The sequence below is a fragment of the Apus apus genome, chromosome 12, assembly GCF_020740795.1.
Source record: "Apus apus isolate bApuApu2 chromosome 12, bApuApu2.pri.cur, whole genome shotgun sequence".
Taxonomy (NCBI): Eukaryota; Metazoa; Chordata; class Aves; order Apodiformes; family Apodidae; genus Apus; species Apus apus.
The window spans coordinates 8,291,018-8,313,328 of NC_067293.1; the positions used below are offsets into that span (position 1 = coordinate 8,291,018).

Here is a 22,311-nt window from a genome sequence, read left to right on the forward strand (position 1 = left end):
TAATCCCCTTTGTGACCACCTCCACTTTTCCTATGCTGATGCTGGCATTTAATTGCCTGGTATCTTGCCCTTATTTCCTTGTTAAAACTGCTGGGGGGGTAATCAGAATATCTCTGTCTTTTTTCCTCCCTTTTTATTGTTTATTCTTCATCTAGATTGGGAGGGCCTGCAAGTCCTTTCATGACTATTATTTTTTCCACACATCCAAGCTCAAACTGAGAATTAGAAAGCTTCCAGGGCTGATCCTGACTTGGCCAGCGTTTCTATTGCATTTTTATTGTTAACCTTTTGAGAGCATTCTCTGCAGTTTTTGCCTTCCTAACTGATCAGATAGGAAACCAGAGGCACAGGGAGGGCTCACTGGGGGCTGAGGCCCTTTGCAGAGGTGCAGACTAGGAGAAAGGTAACTAAGTTTTAGTCAAGCTAAAACCTGATTGCCATTGGGGTCAGAAGGGACAATTCTGGCCTCTGGGTAATGTTAACTTCATGCTGTGACTTTTGTGGTCTCACACAGTACAGCTGACTCTGGGAGGGTTTGGCTGGTTTGAATGTGGAGTGTGGTTGCAGCTCACTTCTTGAAATTTGGTGCAGTACTTGATGTCTTACCCATGTAGAACTGCAGGGAGGGGAAGTGTGGTTTTGTACTTCAGGGGGCAAACTGAAAATATGGCTGGTAACTGCCCTCCATGTTAGGAATCACAAGTTCTGCCAAGCCACATCACATCAACTAGTTACAAAAACACAGACCCTGGGACTCACAGGTCTTTTTTGGATCAACTGAAGCCAAATGCTCAGAGTTATTACAATCTTCCTTTTAAGCTGCTGAGATTAATGGAACAAATTCTCATTCAGAGAAATTAGGTACAGATCCCTAGCGACTGCACTGATCTGACTGGCTTTTGAGTAGTGCAAATTACAGCAGAATATAATTATTAATTTCAGCTGTTCTTTGTTCTGGCAAATTATCATTCACCTCCCAAAATGGATATCTCAGCTGGAGACCTTTATTTTATCATACTAGTGTAAAAAAACCCCACTGCTTCCTCCCTCCAAATTAGCAGTCAATGATTTCCCTGGGGAAGCCTGCCTTAGGTGTAGTGCTATGACTTATGCTTGACTAACATCACCAAGACTAGACAAGGCACCTTTTTAGCTTCCAACACATACCTGAAATTTCTCATCAGGTCCGTGGCTGCCTGTTCAGGAGTTAGTCACTTCCTCCACAGCCTGTAGGGAGGACAGCAAAATTAAAGAAATGTTGCTCTGCTCTAAGAAAACTTATTGTCAGTGGCTCACTGCTCACACGTACACCAAATTCATTTCACTCCATATTCAAACTGCCCAGGCTGCAGGCAAGGGGCTGATCATGGTCCCAATAGAGCCTTCACCCGGTTTCTTGGTATTACCTGGTTAGCTTCTGAATTAGCCAAGTACCATAAAATGTAATTTCTAAATACTACAGTGAGCCTCAATGCCACAGTGCTGCATTGCAAGCTGCCAGTGAGGAGCCTTTTCCTTCCCACAGCCAGGGAATGGTCTCAGGCAGCTCAGTGCAAAGTGTAATTTAAACATGAAGTTGTCAGGAAAATGTTGTAGTGTCTGTGCAGGGGGCTGAAGGGTCAGAAGTGACAGCCCCTGCACATGGTAAACCTGGGGAAAGCAGAGCAGAGCGGGAAGAGGGAGGTCAGCCCAGGGGGAGGTTTCATTCCCTATGGTGCCAGGCAAAGCTGTACAGACACACTGAGGCTGATGATTATCTGAGCTTGTTCTGCTTCAGCTACTTTGTGAAAACTCATCTTCCACATCACTATTTTTAAATACTATTTAAGAAGTGAATAACTTGTTACAAGTTAAACTGGTCCCGACTAGGTCACCTGGTGATACTTTAGTCTCACCCTGACATTGAAGCTTTGCCACCAGTGCTATTCCTGTGGTGTTTGCTGGCTCTGGGGGAGCAAGTATCAGAAATCAGACACTTTGCGGAGGTTGTGGGGCCAGGGAGGCCTGGTGGATATGTGTATCCAAATGCTGTTGCATCTTCTGCTGAGGATATGACAGTACTTGAACCTCCGTGCCTGTGACACTGGCCCAGACAGGCATCCCCATGCCAACCCTGGAACGCTGTACCCCTGCCCTGACAGCACTGGACAATACTTCAGACTTTGGGCTTGCTCTTGCCTCAGCCTCTTTGCCAAGTGAAGGGAAAAGGCTGCCAGGGGAGAGGTCCAGGCCTGTTCACTAGAAACCACCCCAAGATCAGCAAGTGTCAGAGAGAAGTGACCATCAATGGCAGCAGGTGTGGGCAGCCCACCCATGGCAGGGTGATGGGTGCTGCATTTCCCCGTGGTACGGAGGCTGCTGGCTCTGTCCCTGCAGGACACCACGTGGGATTAATGTCAGCCATCTCATGTGGACATGCTGGTTTCTGCCCTTCTGCTCACTCCTGCCTCAACTCCTGTCACTGCTCTGCACAAACCACCACATTTTTTCCCAGCTCTTGGGGAGAGTTTGTGCTTGATAGCCTTACTGCAAAATAACAAGAGTCAGGCTTCTAAAATAAGGCAGTTTCTTTAATAGGCTCCTGTGCTTTTGCTATAATCACTCCACATGCTCCTCTGACAATTTCTGTGACCTTATTTCTCAGAAAAAAAAAGAAAAAGGAAAAGAAAAAGAAAAAGGAAAAGAAGAAAAGACAACTCCCACCATCCCTCAAGTCTGAGTACAGCTCTCCACACACTAAAAGAGAAGCAGAGGCTGCCAGCTTTCTATCTGGAGTTCTTCTTACACGTTTGTTAACCCTCAGGGCACAATGGATGCTGAGAATTACTCTTTCGTAACATTCGTTTGGCTGCCAAAAAGGAAAAATGATTAGCAGCTCAAAGGTTACAGTGCTGCATGTTGCAAGAAAAGCCCTTGTGATGGGCTGCCCCTGTTTCGCTGGGTGCGGACGCGACGCTGCCCGCGGGGCTCAGGGCACTCTGCCCGTCCCGCTGCGCTGCTCCAGCTCCATCCTGCTGCTCCCAGGGTAGTGTTGGAGCTTTCCACCACTGCCTTGCAGATGCATGTCCTCTCCTCCTCCCATGGATGGCACTGCCCACACCTTACAAATGGTGCCCAGACCTCACAGGTGGCCATCTAAGGGCTCATCTCCTAGTTAATCCATATGACCACAACCGGCTTTACACAGTGCATAAAACACTCCCTGCTACACACATTGCTACTTCTGTACCCTCTCCAGGGACTTCAGCATGTTAAAGATAAGTAAGATGATGAGTTTATAAGATATAGTTAATGGTTTAAGAAAGGGATTTAAAACAGATTGCTGAATTAATTATTTCTTTTATTCTTTTAATTCCTTTATTAACCTCGTTAGCCTTTTTCCCAGGGGCAGAGCTATTTGGATAGGATTTACCTTTCTTTGGACCCTGGGGAGCTCAGGAACTGGGTACCATACATTGTTTTGGAAAGCCTCTCACAGGTCTCTGAGCAGTAACCACAAGATGCTGAAGGCTCTGCATCCATGCAGTGCCCAGGCCCCACGCATCCATGCTAGCTGCTGGCACAGGTATGTCTTCTAGGCCTGTGGTGGTGGGCTCCAGCCCCTCATGCACTGAGCTCCTGCCCCTCTCTACCCCAAACAGCTGCTCTGTAGCACCTCTCAGATACACTCACCCAGCCCAACTACCTCTGACACGTCGCTCTTCTTACAGGGCACTTAATGCTTGTATTTCACAGCTTGTGTGTTTGCCAAGGACAACCAGGTCAACCAAGTTCATGAACATTCTCCTTTATTTTCCTGCCTCAGGCTGCTCTCTTTTGTTCCACGATAAAGGGGCTTTGAATCGTCTGTGCTCTAAGACACATTTCTACCTGCACTGGTCTAGGCATCTGGCAAGGAGAGAGTGTTCAGGTGGGTAACTGAAAACTTCTGGCCCTGGACTGACAGGGCCTCACAGACTGGCACTGTCATATCACAGATGCTTATGCCGTTCATTATGTTGATGGGTGTTAGCAATGAAGTTTGAACTTTGTTCAGATTTCCCCTGAGTTTGGCAGTATAAGAGCCAGAGCTCTGATCTGGGTTCAGGATGGTTGTTAAGCACAAATTATCTGTCAGTCCAGTTTTTTCTCCCTGCTGTCTCCTTTTGCCAATAATTTGCTACAGCACAGAGATTTCCTGTCAAGTCATCTTGTCAGTCTGCATCCTTCCAAAGTCACTTCACTGCTGATGATTAGCTTCTGTTAGCAAGGCCCCAGCTCTGCCTTTGTTTTTCGATTCTGGACAAAATGGATCCTAAGCCTGTTTTCCTTTTGCTACAGGGAGGATGAAAATATTTCCCCAGAGGAGTTAGGTGTTAGATTAATTGTTTCATGATCATAAAGCCTTTGATATCTTTTAATCAAAGATGTTAAGGGTTTTAAAGATTGCTATAATTTGTGGAATAGATGTTAATTTTCTGTGTGCAGTCTACAATAGAAGATGGACTCTCTCATGTTATTTAGCGACTAAGTATTAAATGCTTAGGTGTTGGCAGAAGTTGCCTTTAAGCCACATACACACACTGATTAGAGTATGTTGTACTTTAAAAGCTTCTTCACATCTCATTAGAGCTTCTCTTCCCGAGTCACCTCATAAGAGGCTAATTTACGTTAAGCCAAGGCCACGTCAGGATCTGGATTTCTCATGAAAATATGTCTTGGTAGTAAAAGCAAAACCCCTTGTGCTCTCTGGATGAGAATCACTAATTCTCTCCTCTACATCATAAATCCCAGGGCATGCTCTGAATCCCAAATAATTTGGATTTCAAAAAAAATGAGGTGCACAATTTGACAATTTTAATTTCTACCTGGCTTGCCTTCATTTCTCCACTAAAAAGGGCACCAGAAACTTTGGAAATCCCTCTACACAGCATGAGCACAGTCTGAACTGGTGCTGTATTCTCTAGGCATTGCCCAGCCAAATACTTGGGCCCACCCTGTCATGCAGCAGCACGGTGGGTACCCCACTGCACTGAAGTGTAGCCCTGATGTGCCACTGCTCCCATGGGTTCGGCAGTAGCTGCTGCTGCTCCCACCCCAGGAAACCACTTTGCATGCTCACAGTGGAAACTTGCATGGGGAAAACATTTACCATCCACTACTGTGTACAAAGGAATTATTTTACAGTCTTAAAAGAAATTGCATAACTCATCTAGTTTAAAATACATTATTTTGTCTTTGTGTTTGTCCTGAAGAGAAGAAAGCTTTTAAAACCTTGTAAAACCAATTACACTCCATCAAAATGAATTAGAGTAGTTGTTTATGGAATACCTACCGTGAGAATCTGGCTCTGCTTGACAAACTGTATTTTTATTATTATTATTTATTTGCTTTCCTGCTTGGTCCACAGCTGTACAGTGATACTGCAATGAAGAGAAAATGCTGACAGGTCATGTTCTGTTTCTATTGGCAATGCTACTGTTTTGTATTTAAACGACAAATATCCTGGCAAAGCTCGATAACTTTATGTTTCCTTTTTTTAGACATTGTTTTATACCTCTTTGGAGCAGCCTTAATAACCTCAGATTTTCTCCAGTGGCATTGAAATGATCAAACAGCTTCTTGCAGCAAGCATTGCAAAGCCATCCTTCCTTCACTATGATGAACACTTCATGCCACTTCTTAGGGAAGCAAAATACATTTCAGAACATGGTTCTTTGTGTTTGCAAGAACGTGACATGCCATTACTTTCCACTTTGAAATGTTGCTTTCCTCCTGTAAGAAAGCATTCCAAAATACCTTATTTTTAACAAATAAAGAAGTAGCTTTTTTTTTTTAGCTTTATTTTTTTTTCATGGAAAAAATAAAGAAAATTTACCATCCAACAGGAAACTGAAATTTAATTTTAAAATTATCAGACAGGGGTTCTGAAGTAAGTGCACTGGCAAGAATTGATATTTTTCTGGAGAACTTTGCCCAGCATCCATTGAATAGTGGACAAATATGTTCATGCAAGAGCTGCCATTATGCTACACTAAATCAGTGTTTCTGCCTGGAAAACGCTTGGACTCTCACTTCCCTCTTCCTCCTCTCCCTTCTTTGCACTCTCCACTTATTTCTTAGTGTCCCAGTAGCTTTACAGCCCCAGCATTAATCTCAAAGGGTGCACAAAAGAGGGCTGCACAAGAGCAGATGCACAAGCTGCATGGAGGTCACAGAACCATAGATTGGTTCGGGTTGGAAGGACCTTTAAGATCATCTACTTCCAACCCCCTGCATGGGCAGGGACACTTCCCACTAGACCAGGTTACTCCAAATCCCACCCAACCTGGGCTTGAACACTTCCAGGGATGGGACATCCACCGCTTCTCTGGTCAAATCATTCCAGTTACTCACCAGCCTCAAAGTAAAGAATTTCTTCCTAATACCTAACCTAAATCTCCCTTCTTTCAATTTAAAACCATTTTGCCTCATCCTACCACTCCATGCCCTTATAAAAAGTTCCTCCTCAGCTTTCCTTTAGCCCCTTCAGGTACTGGAAGGTGCTATAAAGTCTCCCCAGAGCCTTCTCTTCTCTTCTCCAGGATGAACAACCTGTCTCCATAGGAGAGGTGCTCCAGGCAGAGGTTTCTTGCAGATAGTATTTCTAGCCATGCTGTCCCGTGGCTGCTGCCCACAGGGGAAGCTCCCAGTTGCTCAGCTGGGACACAATGAAAAAGCTGCTGTTTTGAAATCTACCATTGTGTTCCCAGGGAGATGTCACTGCCAGACTAACAAGCATTGAAGACTTTCTTGCAACCAGGACTGTGAGACCCGACAGCTGTTCTGCTGTAATACTCACATCTATTCAGAGACTGAAATGGGAAAGGCTGCTCTGAGATCTCCATAAGGGCCCAGCTCTAGAGGCTGCTAAATGCCAGGATTTCTGGCACCAAACTACTCTTCCAGACTCCTGCTCAGTAAAGTATTTCTCACTGAATTAAGAGGAATTTAAGTATGTGCTTATGCTTTTGGATGAACAGAGAAAGCCTGTCAAATCAAAGGAAGTACTGAAAGCAGAGTAGAAGCCCTTAAAAATCATGGTGGGTTGTTGGTTTTTTTTCCCCTAGAAGTATCTGTTATTTATTCCCAAGTCCTTATCTTGTTTATAACAAAGAATGAACAAAATTCCTTTCCCAAGGCTGGATAGTCCTGGAGCATATCTGCACCAAACAGGGACAAAAATAAGTTTGATTTTAGGCAGATTTTTAAATAAGCAAATGCTTCGTAGTCTCCTGAATTCTTTCTCTCCCTTTTGTCTTTTTTATTCCTCTGTACACAGTAAAGCTAAGATTTTATAGCCTTACCATCAGTCTGCTGAATTTGATGGAACTCTGTTGGCTTGAATGGGTCTTAGGAGCAGACTTGTAGACAGAGTATGACAATATCTTTATACAGGTTTCTCATCCACTGTCTAGAGAAAGGAATATTAATTATTATAACACCAGTCCAGTACACAGCCCCCAAGAACTGTCAATATTCACTCTACTTTGTTTTTTAACTTAAATTTATACAGCTTTCTCTCTGAACTTTGTTTAGGAATACCACATCTGTAGAGGCTGAATGGGTTTCCAATTTCTAGCTCATTTTATACACAACCTTCAAACCATAATTGTTTCTGAAGCACATCACACAAAAGGAAGTATACGAACAGCAGTTTCCAACCATTATAATAAACCATCTTTAAAATGAACGTGCCCCATATCAGAAGCCCAGAGTGGCTGTAATAAAAATGTTTGCTGATGGTGGTTTTGTTGCTGAGGAAGGCACAGTGTGACAAACTGGGGGTGTGGAGGACTGCACAGTCACACTGAGATGCAGCACCAGGCACTCTCAGGGTAGTGCCCTGGCCTCTTCCCCAATAAATCCAGCTGAATAAGTACATGGCTTCAGTGAGACAGAAGAACACAAAATACCCCTATGCCCTTCTGTTCAGCTAAGGAAGTTCACATGAATGAGCTAGAGCATTTTTGCTACCATGGCTCTGATCCAGCTGTCACTGCTGCCATGAAGGACCCCACTGGAGGGTTGCTACAGAGGTGATTTTCACAGTGGGACAAGTTCCTGGTCTCTGTGCCACCCAAGTCCCACCAATGGATGCATTTTATGGTTTGACAGTATTTTCCTAGACCCTTAAGTGCCACCTATGGAAACACTTGGCCTCTAGCATGTCATACAGGAACTACATGAAACTGAATCAACAAGTGGCCTCCTGCCCTCAGGCCCCCATCCCCACACTCAAAGCAGAGGGGTACAGGCAGTTCTGATTCAGGTTTATATTGTCGCAGTACTCGATACACACTTTGAAATCTTAAAGCAGATTGTGATTTGTCATCTATAACTAAAAGACACTGATACACAGACACACAGTGTGCTTTTGCAAAATGACAGAAAAACTGTTCTTTTCATGTTACCTTGATGCAAACATCACTGCATTTTGCTTTTGAATAGCTACTGCTCTAAGAGACATTATCATCAGGTAAATGAATTTGCTACTCATATTTAGTCATTGTAAAGAAAAGAAGCAGACCAACCTGCATATGTTATTTTTTTTTTCTTTTTAGGAGTTTGCATGCTTAATACAGAACTAGCAGGGTAGAAAACTTGCTGAACATTCTATGTGGATTAACCAGATTCTAGACCAACATGGAAAGGAAAAGAATGAAAAGTACAGCTTTTCATTTAAACATATGCAGCTTTTTTCATGCAGGGTTTTCTTTTTCCTTTTTTTTTTTTTTTTAAATTTCACTTTGCATTAAATAATATAGCCAGTGTAAACACAGTCTGTAACACTTATAAAACAGTGCAAATTTTGTAAATTTCTGGGAGGAGGTTGAAGTACATATAATGGAGGTAAAATATCTTTTTCAGTAGAAAAATACATATATTAAACACCTATATGTTTGGAACTTAACTTCACAAAAGAGCAAGTTATAGTCCTATACTGTGTAATAAATTAATATATTTTCTAAATTTCCATTTTCAGTTTTAAGTGTCAAATGCATGATAATGCTATAAAAAAACCAAGCTAAACATATTACTTAGAATTAATGAAAATCTTACAGATAATAACTGGTGTAGGAGGGCACAGAATAAAGAACTGGGGAAAGAAGCAATGGAAAAATACCAACCTCTATGAATTATTGCACATTTGAGATCATTCTCATGGCCTTTGGGCTACTTCTGGATACTTTTAAGTCTTAGGTCAGTGTTTCCATTTGACTGGAGGGTCCAATTTAGGAACCACTGCAAAATGTCAAGGATTTACTGAACTTGTTTGCTGATGAAACCACAGGCAGCTGAGTGCAGTGTGCTAACTTTTATTCATGCAATCAAAGAGAACAACGCTAAAAACACACCAAAATAAAGGCGAGGTTGCCTGCCACAAAAATATTTTTGGGAACTTGCTCCAGCAGATCTTACTGAGACAAAACTCTCGTGTGCTGTGTTTTCATTAAAGCCGTGCCAAAATCTGCAAGACTGGCTTCTGCATTCATTATTTAGAGCTTTTTCCTTGAATACTGTTGTCTCCATGGTCTGACTCTGCAACCCTTAATCGACTGAGTAAGGAAACCTCCATGAAACATGCTGGTCCAAAGAAAACTCAGCTCACTGAGCTGTAATGCATGAGTACTTGTACTTCTCATCCACAAGCAGAAAGAATGTTTTCCAGGAGAGATAAATGACAGTATCCTGTTTGATGGGATCACTCACATGCAAGACCTTACCAGCTGATTAAAAATACCACTTTTCACTAGCTGCACAGAGAGCAGAAATATTCCTGCTTCAGCCATATTTATAAAAAGGTACATAAATTGACAGGTAGATACACAGAGAGAGAACTGTCTCAGGTGATTATCACTGCAATTGAAGTCTGACTACTAGTAAACCTGAATAATTTAGCACTTCATCTCTGAATATTGCTGCAGTAATTATTTTCTATTGCTGATGTTCTCACAAAAAGGTTAATTTCAAATTGTAACTACTGGCTGTGGGAAAAAAATCCTATGTAAAATTACATTGAATTAACTACAAACCTTAAAAGAGCTCAAGAGATGTCAAGAAATCTCCAATTAATGAATTGACTGACAGACAGATAAACTTATACTTAAGCTGTTTCAAAAAAGTCTTTAAAAATCTGCAAAAGAATGTGAAATGATCTATAATTGACAGAAAAATTATTTAAAATCCTCCTAAACATCTTCCGATATTCTAGTAAGTTACTTAATAAAACCACATTGCTAACCATTGACTAGGAATACAACATGCCTCAATAATAAAATGAAGAGATGCTGATGTGAGCAGGTGATTTATTCTGCTGCAATTGTTTCTATGCACTTTATTGATAAAGCTTCATCTGCATGGTTTCAGCTGGTCATCTTCTAAAATGTATCTGCGAGACAATGTTACGGGGAGGGTTTCCTCCTCCTTCCATTTGAGGATGATTCACCCCCTTGTGGCCTGTCCAGGAGACAATCATTTTTGTTGCATGATTAGAATTTCAAGCTGTACTGAAGTCTGTATGAAAAACCACATAACTTCTGTGTATTTCAATTACTATTACTTAAATATGTGTGGATGTTGGAGATCATTCATATACAGTGACCTCTTCTCCATCCCAGATTGTAAACCTATTGTAAAAAGATGGGATGTTTTTTCCATTCCCCCTCCTTTTTAAAGAAGCAATAAAACTGTACATTAAAAGACAGGAAGGACATTACTGAGTTACAAAAGAATGCCCTCTTTGTCAATAATTAGTAAATGTAAACAAAAGAGTTCAAGTAGAAAAGCAAACAAATGTGCTGCTGCTTCCAATATGTTTTCTCCCCCCACGGAGTTAGGGCAAAGTTCTTTAAAAACGTGTCTTCATGGTGGTCATGAAGCATCTCAAGAGTCTTGATCTTCACTACCAAATATCACTGGTGAAGCTAAGCTCCTTTGCTGATAAAGGTAGCAATGGGTTGTTCCTGTGAAACTCCTGGGGATCCTTCATGGTATGATTAAGAGGTAGCTGTCCATTTAGTAGTGTCAAAGGTATGTTACAGTATGTGTGGTGGTTGCTTATGGAAGCTATTGGCAATGTTGCTGCTGATACATCGTACTCATATCCTCTGCAATAATGTCTCATTTGCACAGAATCTGCTTGGTGGAAATCAGTTAAATCAGCCCGCGATTCTACCAATGTGGCAGAAGTGCCTGTGACAGCAAGAGAGGGTACAGTCTGGAGGTCTCCAAAAAGGCCCTGCTCTGCAGAATCCAGGACCTGATGCCGAGGCACCATCTCTTTTTTCTTCCCTGGCATTTCAAAGACTAGGCGCTTCCAAAACTTAGAATTCAGTTTGCTGCTTTTTGGTCCTTTCCACTTGACCACTGAGAGAAGTTTGATGGTGTGCTTTAAAGATTCCACTTCATGATAATTCACTTTCCCTTTTAATTCAGTACACTCTATCAAAATAACTTTGATTTCTCCACTGACTAGCATGTTATGGAGTCTGTTTTCCATCTCAAAAATACTCCATCCTCTCCTGAGAACATAGTCTGGAGTTAACACGATAATGAGTCTTCTGCTTTGTTCAACACATCTTGTGAGATCTTCAATGTAGGCTACAAATTATAGAAAGAGAGAAAGAGTAAAGAATAAAGAAGTCTATTGCATCAAAACATCAGGCTTGCAATCAAGTCTAACAAAATCCCACAGCTTACTGATCCACACCATTAAAGACAAAGGGCATTTCACAACACACTCCAACAAAAATAGGATTGTGTAGCACAACATATTTCTATTTATGGAGTACATATAGAAAACTCCTTAACAACACCCTCCGTCCTGTACTGCTTTTCCCTGTTCATCTCAGCAGAACAACATTTATATCATATCCTCATTGTGTAGATGCATTAGTGACCAAAAATACACAGTTCACTTACTGAAAAAATATAGGTCAAGATCAATGTAACATTTGTGCAAATGTTCACATTCATGCTGGTTATGATTAACATTGCATTGAGGGAAGCACGCTCTGGGAAGCAGTTCCTGTGTTTCAGATGCAAGGACATAAAGGTGCTGCAGGGTGTATATGAACAGTAACTTGCAAGAGCTCAAAAAGAAATCAACCCTTATCACATGCAGAACTTGTGCTACTGCATAGAAGCATTATGGTAGCTTTTTCTTTTTTAGGTATTGACCAAAAAACCCACAGTTTTACTATCACAAACCCGTGCTTCTATGTGCCCCAAGGTATTAACAGAAACTTCACAAGTGACAGGAACAAATGGAAAATTTAAACATATTGGTGGTGTTTATTTATTAAGACATCAGTAACAAGGAAAATAGAATTCTTCTTTTTTTTTCATGCACGCCAAGTAGTTGCAAACAATCCATGCAAGCATAAATGCCAGTCCCATCATTAGCTCCATGACTCCAGCTCATTGAACAACAACATATTCTTGAAGTTTGACTTAGATCCCTGAGTTTCACTTGTCCCAGGAATGGTAGGGAAGAGAAGCCAATTACACTGGTCTGACATGGAACAGGATGGGAAAGAAATCTACTTACAGACCTGATCCAATACCCAAGCAAAAGAACAGACTTCAATAAATTTCAATGGGTTTTGGGTCAAGACCAGAAAAATGAAATAATCTGAAAAAAACCCAACCCACTAAGTTCAGAAAAGTGTTCATTGGTTGCACAGCACTGTGACTGTGAGCATAGAGACAGGATATTCTTTTTTAAGCTACATGAACCTCCTGACCCTGCTACTCAGAATGTGCCGCCTGACAACAGAGGAGAACCATGTGTTAGAAATGAAGACTTGGACACAAGAGCTGCACAGAACAGATCTTTACTCAGCACAGGGCAGGGCCTCTCTTACACACACTGCCCTCTAGCAGGAACAACAATTACAAATAACATCATTCATCAACATCTGTTACTGCAAGACTGATTTTTATAGTCCCAGGCACCATACCACAGCATGCGTATTCACACCACTTCCAGTACGGCAAATAGCTACAAAATAGGCCAACAGGAATATTCTAAAATAGCTTATTTTCATGAGACTGAAGGCATAGTTAGCATCAAATCTGCCTTTACCAACGTTTTATTTCACCACTTAGCAGCAAGAAGAATTTCTTTCACAAATGGAAAAAAGAGGCAATTGCAAACATCCCACAGACACACAAAAATTTAAGACATACACATACATTACAAATGTCTATGCAACAATCCTGACTTATAGTTAATGTTTTATGACTCTTTAATCATGCAGCATTTACAGTTTGGTTTGCTTGGGTTTTTTCTTAAAATATTTTATGAGGAAACCCCCCACATCGCTCTGTGTAAAATAGTTACTCATTAATGAAAAAAACTCAACATTAAAATCCATGGGAGAGGCAGCGGAGAGGGGAGAGAATCAGCAACAATGAGAAAATGATAAGCAGAACTGGTGAAACAAAACTTAAGGAAAGGTAGAAATGTTCAATACAATGGAAAGAGATTATCCCAATGTATCAACAGCTCAGACTCTTCATTTTCTTCCTTTCTTTCTGCTCCCAAAAAGAAAGAATTTAGGTGGGAAGCTTCATCATTAGAGGTTGAATCTGCAAGATACAGTAAAACAACAAACTATCATGCATCTTTCCTGAGATGTATTCATCCCTCCTTCAAACAACTCAGAACACTGCTAGGTACAAGGCAATTCTCTGCAGGACACAATACTAGTCAGTACCACATATCCAGGTTAGTGCTAAGCACAGCCATGCATATACTATATGCATCCAATTAAACACAAAACCAAAAAAACAACAAACCAAACAAAAAAAAAATCACTCCACTTTCATCTTTTCAAATATCTAGTGGTGATAATTTCAATAGCAACAACCCAGTAAGAATCCATTATACCATCTCGATCAAAAACTCACCAGACTTTGCTTTAGTCAAACAGGGAATCAGGTGGGAAGACAACAGGAAAAAAATCCCTATTTTCTCAGATGGATACTTCTCCCCTCTGTGCCTCTCCCATACTTTGGCACACCCACCTTACTGGATATTACAACAAGAGCTCTTTCTACAGACTATACAGACACCTTCACAAATGACCACTAGGTGCCCCTTCAAATTCTAAGTTTGCAGCTGGTTCACCTACAGATGTGGCCAGTGTACAGAGGGCTTGTTGGTGCCCTGAGGATAAAATACACTGTATTATAGGAAACTGGAAATCCAAATGAAAAGGCAAACATTTTCCAGCCATCTGGTCCAGAAGTACTCAGTACTTTGAAGAACTTCAGCTTGGGAAGACTATTATAGGAAGGTGACAGCTTCCCTGGAGCACATGGTTCTATTGGGTGCTCACTACAGAATGTGCAACATGCACAACTTACACATTTCTGTGAGGAAAAGCATGAGGAGACAGATTCCAATCTGTGGAAATTCAGGCTTTATTTTTTTCCAGTGGTACCACACTGCACAAACCTGTGAATCACCCCCCATCCTTCCATTTCAGAATTTGAAACTGCTCAAAACACAGTAGGTTGCACTGTCACAGGGGGTCAGTCCACTAGAAGGTATTTAATCCAAGCAGTCTGTATTGCCATGTGGGATGGAGAAAGGGTTGTTTACACCATTCCAGTCAGCTGAGAAGTAATTGTCAGGCAATGGCTCTGTTTCACTTTCACAAAACAAAGTGAGCAGAGATTTCAGGAATGACATCACCAACTAACATCAACTGTAAGATTCCAGACCAACACGTTTCCATCAGATAAATACCATTTTGCTGAAAATTCACTTTTGCTGCAGGAGGTGCCAACTCCAATGACACTTCATTGTGAGGGGAGAAAAACATCATCTTGACCAAATCAGTAAGGAACTACTCATTTTTTTAAATCCCAAAGATTGTATTTTATCATAAACTAGAACGTAAAAATAAATTTCCAGCATTAGAATTAACCCACTCAATGTTATTGAAAAAGAATATTTTAAATGTTGACCCTTTCCCCCCTCTTGAAACAATATTTTGCAATATGGCACAACAATTATTTTCAAAATGTTAGCATTCCCCATAGGTTTAAAAAAAAAAGAAAAAAAGAAAAAAAAAGAATTATGAGTAGCTCTTTCAGTAACTTACTTGCATCATGTCCAATGCAATGCCCAAGCAGGTATGGCCAGCAAGCAGTTTTAGAGTCATAAACAGAGTTTTTTGCATGGGCGCCCTTCAGTAATGAAGACAGGTCATCTGACAGCAAATATGTGCTCATCAAACACTGTCAACATGTAATGATGCTGAACTGTAGCTTGAAGCACTGAAGAAGCCCAAGACATGCATCCCATTTGCAATCAAAACATGCATAACTGCCTATTGAACCTTGAACGAGCTACGCTAAGCAGAGGCTGGAAGGAAACCCAGACAACCTCATGTGCAAGCAGACTAAGAGCAAGGAAATTAATGAACAACATGGACAGAGAGTTGCTTACACAAAATGACTGACTAACCAGATTCAGATGATTTGCAGAAGCACTTGATGTAGAAGGAAAGAACACCAGGAATCACAAAGTCCTGTGGATAATTTTGGGAAGCATGGTCTGCACAAGAACCAGAGCACCTACCATCAACTGCATACTTGCTAGTTCCTGGCAGTCTGAAAATAACCAGCCTTTCTATGCTTGGCAATGGGACTATCACTTGAGAAAGTTATTTACAGAAGAATAATTCACAGTCCTCGTTTCCTAACTGAATAGTTTCCAAATCCTAAGTCTGATTCCTTTATTAGAACAAAAATGATTGCGTGTCTTGCTTTTCCTATTTACTAAGTATCTTTTGCTTGTTAGCTCAGACCAGAAAACAGTTGTAACTGCTGGAACAGAGAAAGCCTGATCCCAGTAGAAGCTAAGGGGTAGCTGATGAGTTCAACATGAAGAAACAAATAATGCAGACACAGCCCTCTCAGAATAACACTCTCCTAGTCAAACTTTCTGTATTTGACATGGCAAAGGACAGAGGAATTCAGGAGAAGGAAAAGACGCTGGCTCTGGGGATGTCTCCTTGCAGACAGAAGTGTCTGATGTGGGCGATTTTGGTCAAATTACTTTGGCAATAGGTGTTGGGATCAAAATTCTGGATTCTGTCTCCATCTTTGTGCTTTTGTCTGGAAAAACACCAGTAAGTTTCCTCCTTGGCTTTGTCTTTGTTGGCCTTTTCTTCAAAAACCACAGGTGTTTTGGGCTCTCAACTTGTACTGTGTGCTCCAGCTCCCTGACCACCTTGGTGGCCTTCACTGGACTGTTACAGGGTAGTCAGCCTTTCTGGCTTTTGTTCGTATTTTTTCCCATTTTCAACTGTCTTTCCTCTGTATTCCTGCTACCCCCACCCACGTCTGGCATAAAGTGTAAGACTCACACAGACAACCAGGGACTTCTGAAAGGAGTGGAACTGGGTACTCTATTCCCATTCCATGTAAATGGTGTCCCATACCTAATATGGCTCCTTAGGAACCCTAGGCACACAGTTCAACTGAGTTTTCTTCATCCAGGAACCCAGGAAGCTGGAACTCATCAGATGAAAACCACACAGTTGGTAGAAAAAAAAATACAAAGTGCCAAAACTGCAATATTGACTGTTGGGTGCTTTTTAACATGTCTAACATGCTCTTCTATTGTGCTGACAACCTCTCATTTTTCAGGTAAAAGCAAAGATTTTTACTCCATCACCACTGTTCTTTCCAGTGCCTGGTCTTTATACCCTGAGCTGAGCTGGAATGAATTGCTGGTGTTTTTTCAATTCTTTCAAGACCAAATGCACATATGCTTAGAGAGCAACTAGATGATGCTCTAATAGATTCATTTTGCTGGTATTAAAAATCCAACTTGACAGTTTTGACCTCTTCCCTTTCAAGGCTTAAAATAATTTGCAGAAACCCTATGAGAAAAATATCTTCCTCTCATGTAGTCCCAATTTTAGAAGAGTCAAGTGCAAACAGATCTTTCTCTCTGTAGACACCTCATCCTTAGCAAGACAGAAAATGACTCAGGTAAAAAGATAATTTCTCCATCCCCCCAAGTATTCAGTCTCCTCAGATCTCCTAATACTGAATTAAAAATCTTCCAAAGCTTGAGAGTCTGCTTGCTGTAGGAAAGGGTTTGTTGAAAAAGCCCTGAAAACTAAAAGGGTGGAAAAAAAATGGTAACTGCTAAGAAACTTGAGTAACAACTATAACTGCATCTTGGGCATCCCAGTCTCCTTATACAGGCTAACACATCCAATTAAGCCTCGGTTACTTAAGCAGAAGGGTAGACATGCTGTCAGCTTTGGCAGAATGAAGAACACACACCCTGTGAAGACCAAAGACATTATTTGAGAAAGAATAGTTGCTCTAGTGCTTCCTATAGCATGCAACTCAGACCCCAGGACACAAAGTTGGTCTTGCTGCTTACACAGCACACTGCTGTGTCTCCCCACCACGTTCCAGCCTCCATGGCCACGTCGGCTTCTGCGTGAGTCAGAGTCAAGAAGCAGTGGCCCCTGGAGCCCTGTTTCTACCTTGGCAGTTTGGGCAGTCAGGTCCACCCATGCTGCTCTCAGGCATCTCCAAAAGTAATCACAAAGGTCCTTGCGGGTCACTCTGTGAGGAATGTCACCGAGGCCCTTGGCATACTTCATAGTGATTCTCCCAGTAGGACAAAATGCTCCACTGGGATAACATACCACAGCAGGGCATAAACACCAACACCTACTGCAAAACCTGAATCAGCCCCATCTGCTTCCCCATGGTGAAGTGATGGCCTCAGTCCCCACAGCCACCACCTCTATACTCCTAACAACAGCAACAGTCCCTCCCTGGGTGTCCCTGCAGCAGATGGTCCTCAATACAGAGCTTGGATATGCAGTGCAGAGGAGCTCACTGCTGGGTGCACACCCCAGCTAAGGCACATCTGGCTGCAATCTCTCCTTTGGCTGCACAGGGACATGCAGAGCCTGTCACAGCTTTCCCCAGAGGTTAGAGATGAACCAGCTGGACAAAAACATTATCGAGCTTGTCCCTGAATTTTTCTGAAGTCAGCTTTTTAGTTTGGTGAGAGCAGTGTGCAAGAAAGTTAATGAAATACTATTTAACAAATCTATTTTTGCTTGCTTTCAAATCCAAGTAGCAGCTGTATGTTGCTTCATGCCAGGAAGCAAGCGCAATAATGCACACCCTCCTGTGGCAGCACCTTAAAATTGCAGAGATAATATGTAACAATTAGCCTTACAAAACACCTTATTTGTTGTCCTAGTGGAACGGCACACATTTAAGTACATATGATATTGAAAAAAACACATCAGAATGGAGAGTGGGAAAGCATTACAACACACTGAAAGTCATTTTATACCAAAAGACAAGGAAACAAAACACATCTGAGAAGAGATATTTCCTAAAATAACTGTGATCAAACCCCCATTTTCCTACAGAAATCTACCATGAAGAGCTACATATTTTCTAATGTCTGTCACTTCTGGATGCAGCTGCTCTAAAATACTCTATTTACCTCTGAAGTTTCTAGCAGGTCCATACCACCTCACACTGCCTGCCCTCTTTGCAAAGCCCTGCAAGTCCTTGTAAAACTGGTGAGCATTAGGCAGAACACAGCCACCTTCCTCTTCTTCAGCACACACAGGGAGCTTATAAATACAAGAGTCTGAGTTATCCCTCCTTCCTCATCACCTCTCCCTTCCTCTTGCCCCCTCAAATAAAGTGCCTCCCCCCATATCTTTTTCAAAGCTAACACATGCAAATCACTCTCATTTCAGCTCCACATTTTATTCTGCATTGTCATTATGCCTGATTAAGTGTTCTTGAAGCTCCATGTGTTAGAATCATGTTACTAAAGAAGTGAGTTTGAGAGGAAAAAAAGAGGTATTAAATCTGTGAATGTTCATAAATGAGAACTGACATTTTCAGGTACCCTACATTTTCAGGAGAGGTTTAATGAACACCCGGCATGATGACAAGTATTTGCTGAGTGTTCGACTGACAAAAATAGACAAAAATAAAATAACATCCTGGCTAGTGCAGCAATTGGAAAGAAGAATCTCATTTCAGGGTAATCTGTGCTTCAGTACAGTTACCACTGAAGGGCTAGCTTTAAACTCTAAATGTTGGATGTGAAACAAGTATTTACAACAGTTCTGTGGCTTGTAACACAAAAAGATTAATATTCTCTTAATAATATCTAAAATGTCAGTGTTACTTGTCTGTGCTGTCAGAACTAAGAAGTCTATGAGCCAAGCCCCCTTTCTGGACTATGTCACTAAGGAGTAGAACTCACACCTTGCAGGGGCAGAGCAGAAAGAATAGGGGAAGCAGCTCAAACCTAGGAGTTGCAAATGCACATGATAAATTCAAGCCACCTCATGGGACTTTGCATAATCTCTGACTAGGCTCTGACTCCTCTTTCCCAATGGTACAGGATTCAGAGCTCTGTTCCCAGCTCCCTCAAGTGTCAGAGAAGTAGACTTCAACTTCTGGGGCAGCCACCAGGGTTTGGCAGCAGTTTCAAGTTTTTTGGCAGGCAGACTGCTAATGCAGCCATGTTCTAGCTGTTTCATGTTTGGAGACATCTTCTCCAGCACAGACATTGCTTTGTTTTCTTGTTCATATTCCCTATACAGTAGCACATACAGAGAAAAGTTCGTATTTTCTTCCAATATTTTTCATGGAAGTGATTTGCAGAGAGAATTTGTAAAATAAACTTATGTTTCTCAAGGGTAGGATTTCAAATAAATGTGATATTAAAACAAATATACTGTGCATTCATCAACACGATGCATACGATTCATGGCCTTTTTTCACTTGTCCAAAAACAAATATGGGAGACAAAATGAGGTAACCACAGCTAGGAAGGCAGTAACTCTTGGTACAGACATACAAAGATGCAGCTGAATCCTCAGACACGGCAGCAAAATGGTTTTGAAACTGACAACTGTGTTTTACCATCAGCATGGAACAGAGCATTGGATCACTGGGTTGTACATAGTCCTCTGAAGAATTAGTGCTACTCACACCACACCAATTAGTTACAAAACACCAACACTGCTCAGAAATGTAACACTTCGTCAAACTTCTAATTAAAAAATTGCACCTATACCATTAAAACTATTGTAGCTATTTATGAGACTCCAAGGTGAGAAAAAAAAGACAACTGGAAAGATTATTTTTACTCGTAAGCTGCTGTAGACACAAACAATAATTGGAAAAAAAGAATAAACCCATTTTCAATCAGAAAACATAGACTAAAAAATATTTTTCTGAAAGTTTCTTGCTCAGCTACCCATGTCCACTGTGGTGACCTTGGACCACAGTATTGCTTGCACCGCTGCAGCATTCCCTGTAAGAAGGTCCAGTTCCTGCCTCCACTGAAATAAAAGGCAGTTCCCTCTGACTTGAGTGGTGCAGGAACAAGCTCTAACCTAGCGCTCACATTTTCAGTACAGAGGAAACTTTCCCAATCCTCAAAACCACTTCAAAAAGAGAGGTTTCCCATATCTAGTACTTATCACACAGTCCAGACCTTCAGGACACAGAGACAACTAAAACTGAAAGGTCGGAAATACTTACTTCCACTAGGGATCAGGTCCCTATCTGGAATGAAGAGCTTATATCCATAGTGCTTTTCTAGAACATCTGGCAGAATTTCAAGTGCAAACTGCTCCTCTTCATTGTTATCACAACCTAATGCATCAGGATCCACTTTGGTGTATGAAAGATACGCATCATATTCCTTGTTGTCTGAAAGAAAAAAAATTCCTCTTCAGCCTGCTGTTTACACAAGTAATATAAAGAATACAGGAAAGTAATAGGAAATCATATTATTCCTTCAAACGCATTTCCTAACAAAGTTGGGAACAGGAACATATAAACTAATTTCCACAGAAATTTTTCAGATCCAGACAGATTCAACTCCTTTGAGTTTTATCCTCACGTTGACCTAGATAGTAACTCCACTTCATGTGGTCAGTGTACACATTTCATATTTGAAAACACTGGGGCCAAAATTTTGATAAAAATACTGAAGCTAGAACTTTTTATTTTAATCCCTTACATATTGCCAATGGAAAATTTTCTTTCAACTCCTATGCCTCACAAGTGCTATGATTACGCATAAGTTTTGAGCTTGGAAAAGGTTCTGAGCTTGGAAAGTTTGGAAAGTTTTGAGCAAGGAAAATGTCCTTGCACAAATAATTGTGAGAAAAAACATGACTTAAATAATGGCTGATTATGCAGAAACAATGACAAACAGTCCAAAGTGTGTATATATATATATTTTTTTTTAGAAACTCTTGTAATTCTTGAAACCAGTATAATAACTTTACAGGTCACTGAATCCAGGATATAAATGGGGTGCAGGGGGAGACTTGCCCCTCCATCCTGCCTGCAGCTCAGAGGTGGAGGCAAAGCCTCATCCAAAGGTGGAGGCAGGCAGTGGGTGACAGAGTGGACCCAGGTAATGCCACATGAGGACAGTGGTGTTTGGCTAGAAAGGACAACACATCTCCTCCTCCTGCACAGCACTGGGACTTGTCTCCAGCTCTCTGCATTTAAAACACAGAGCTAAGAGCTGGTGATTGTGCCAGGAATAGAAGCGGCACCACTGTTGAGCTTGGGATCCATGCTGGGATCAGACTCTTAGTGACATTTCTCTTTGCTATTCCTGCAGTAATGGAAAATAGTATATAGAAAAAGTCAACCTTCAGCAATTCAGCCTCCAGGGAAGAGCACAGCTGCCATTATTTACAGAAAATGAAAAATCAAATAGTTAATGTTGTGAGGACAAAACTGCATGAATAGAGGATTGCTGAGTACCAATTATTTGTAAAGAACAGTGCACAGGCAAGATAATTACAGTAGTTAAAATTCATCAATATATTCTGATAAAAAGAGAAAATAGCTCATCAAAATACAATACATTCCTTGATGACCTTGAAATTATTGTTACTTTCTTATGATTCTGGACACAAAGCCAGACCATTGAGGGTCAGAGCTGCAGACAAAGCATGTGAATAATTATATGTTTGTAAAAGGCAGTTTTTCCTAGTGTCACCATAGCTGTACGTGGGGATGTCCACCTGGCTTGCTGATATTTCTCTGAAATCAGTAGTATACAAAAATAGCAGCTACTGATGGAAAGATGACAGGAGAACAGCAATGAAATAAAGGCCAGTCAGCTTTGGAGGTCAGTCCAAAACCTGCTACCTTGTTTGCAATGAAGCCAGTCAAAACCTTTTAAAAGAAGCCAGTCATCAAGTGATTTGGGAGGCAAACATCCCT

General features: G+C 41.3%; 1 protein-coding gene across 3 annotated transcripts in view; it reads right to left on the reverse strand.

The window, feature by feature from the left end:
• Positions 1–10,214: 10,214 nt before the first annotated feature.
• Positions 10,215–22,311, reverse strand: part of IL1RAPL2 (interleukin 1 receptor accessory protein like 2) — a 349,582-nt gene continuing 337,485 nt past the window's right edge. For all 3 annotated transcript variants that reach the window (XM_051630650.1, XM_051630651.1, XM_051630649.1), the window contains exons 10-11: positions 20,602–20,772; positions 10,215–11,622 (exon numbers count right to left, since the gene is read on the reverse strand). In XM_051630650.1, coding sequence (XP_051486610.1) covers positions 10,925–11,622; positions 20,602–20,772 — 869 coding nt within the window. In that variant the 3' untranslated portion in view covers positions 10,215–10,924. The remainder of the gene's footprint in view (positions 11,623–20,601; positions 20,773–22,311) is intronic.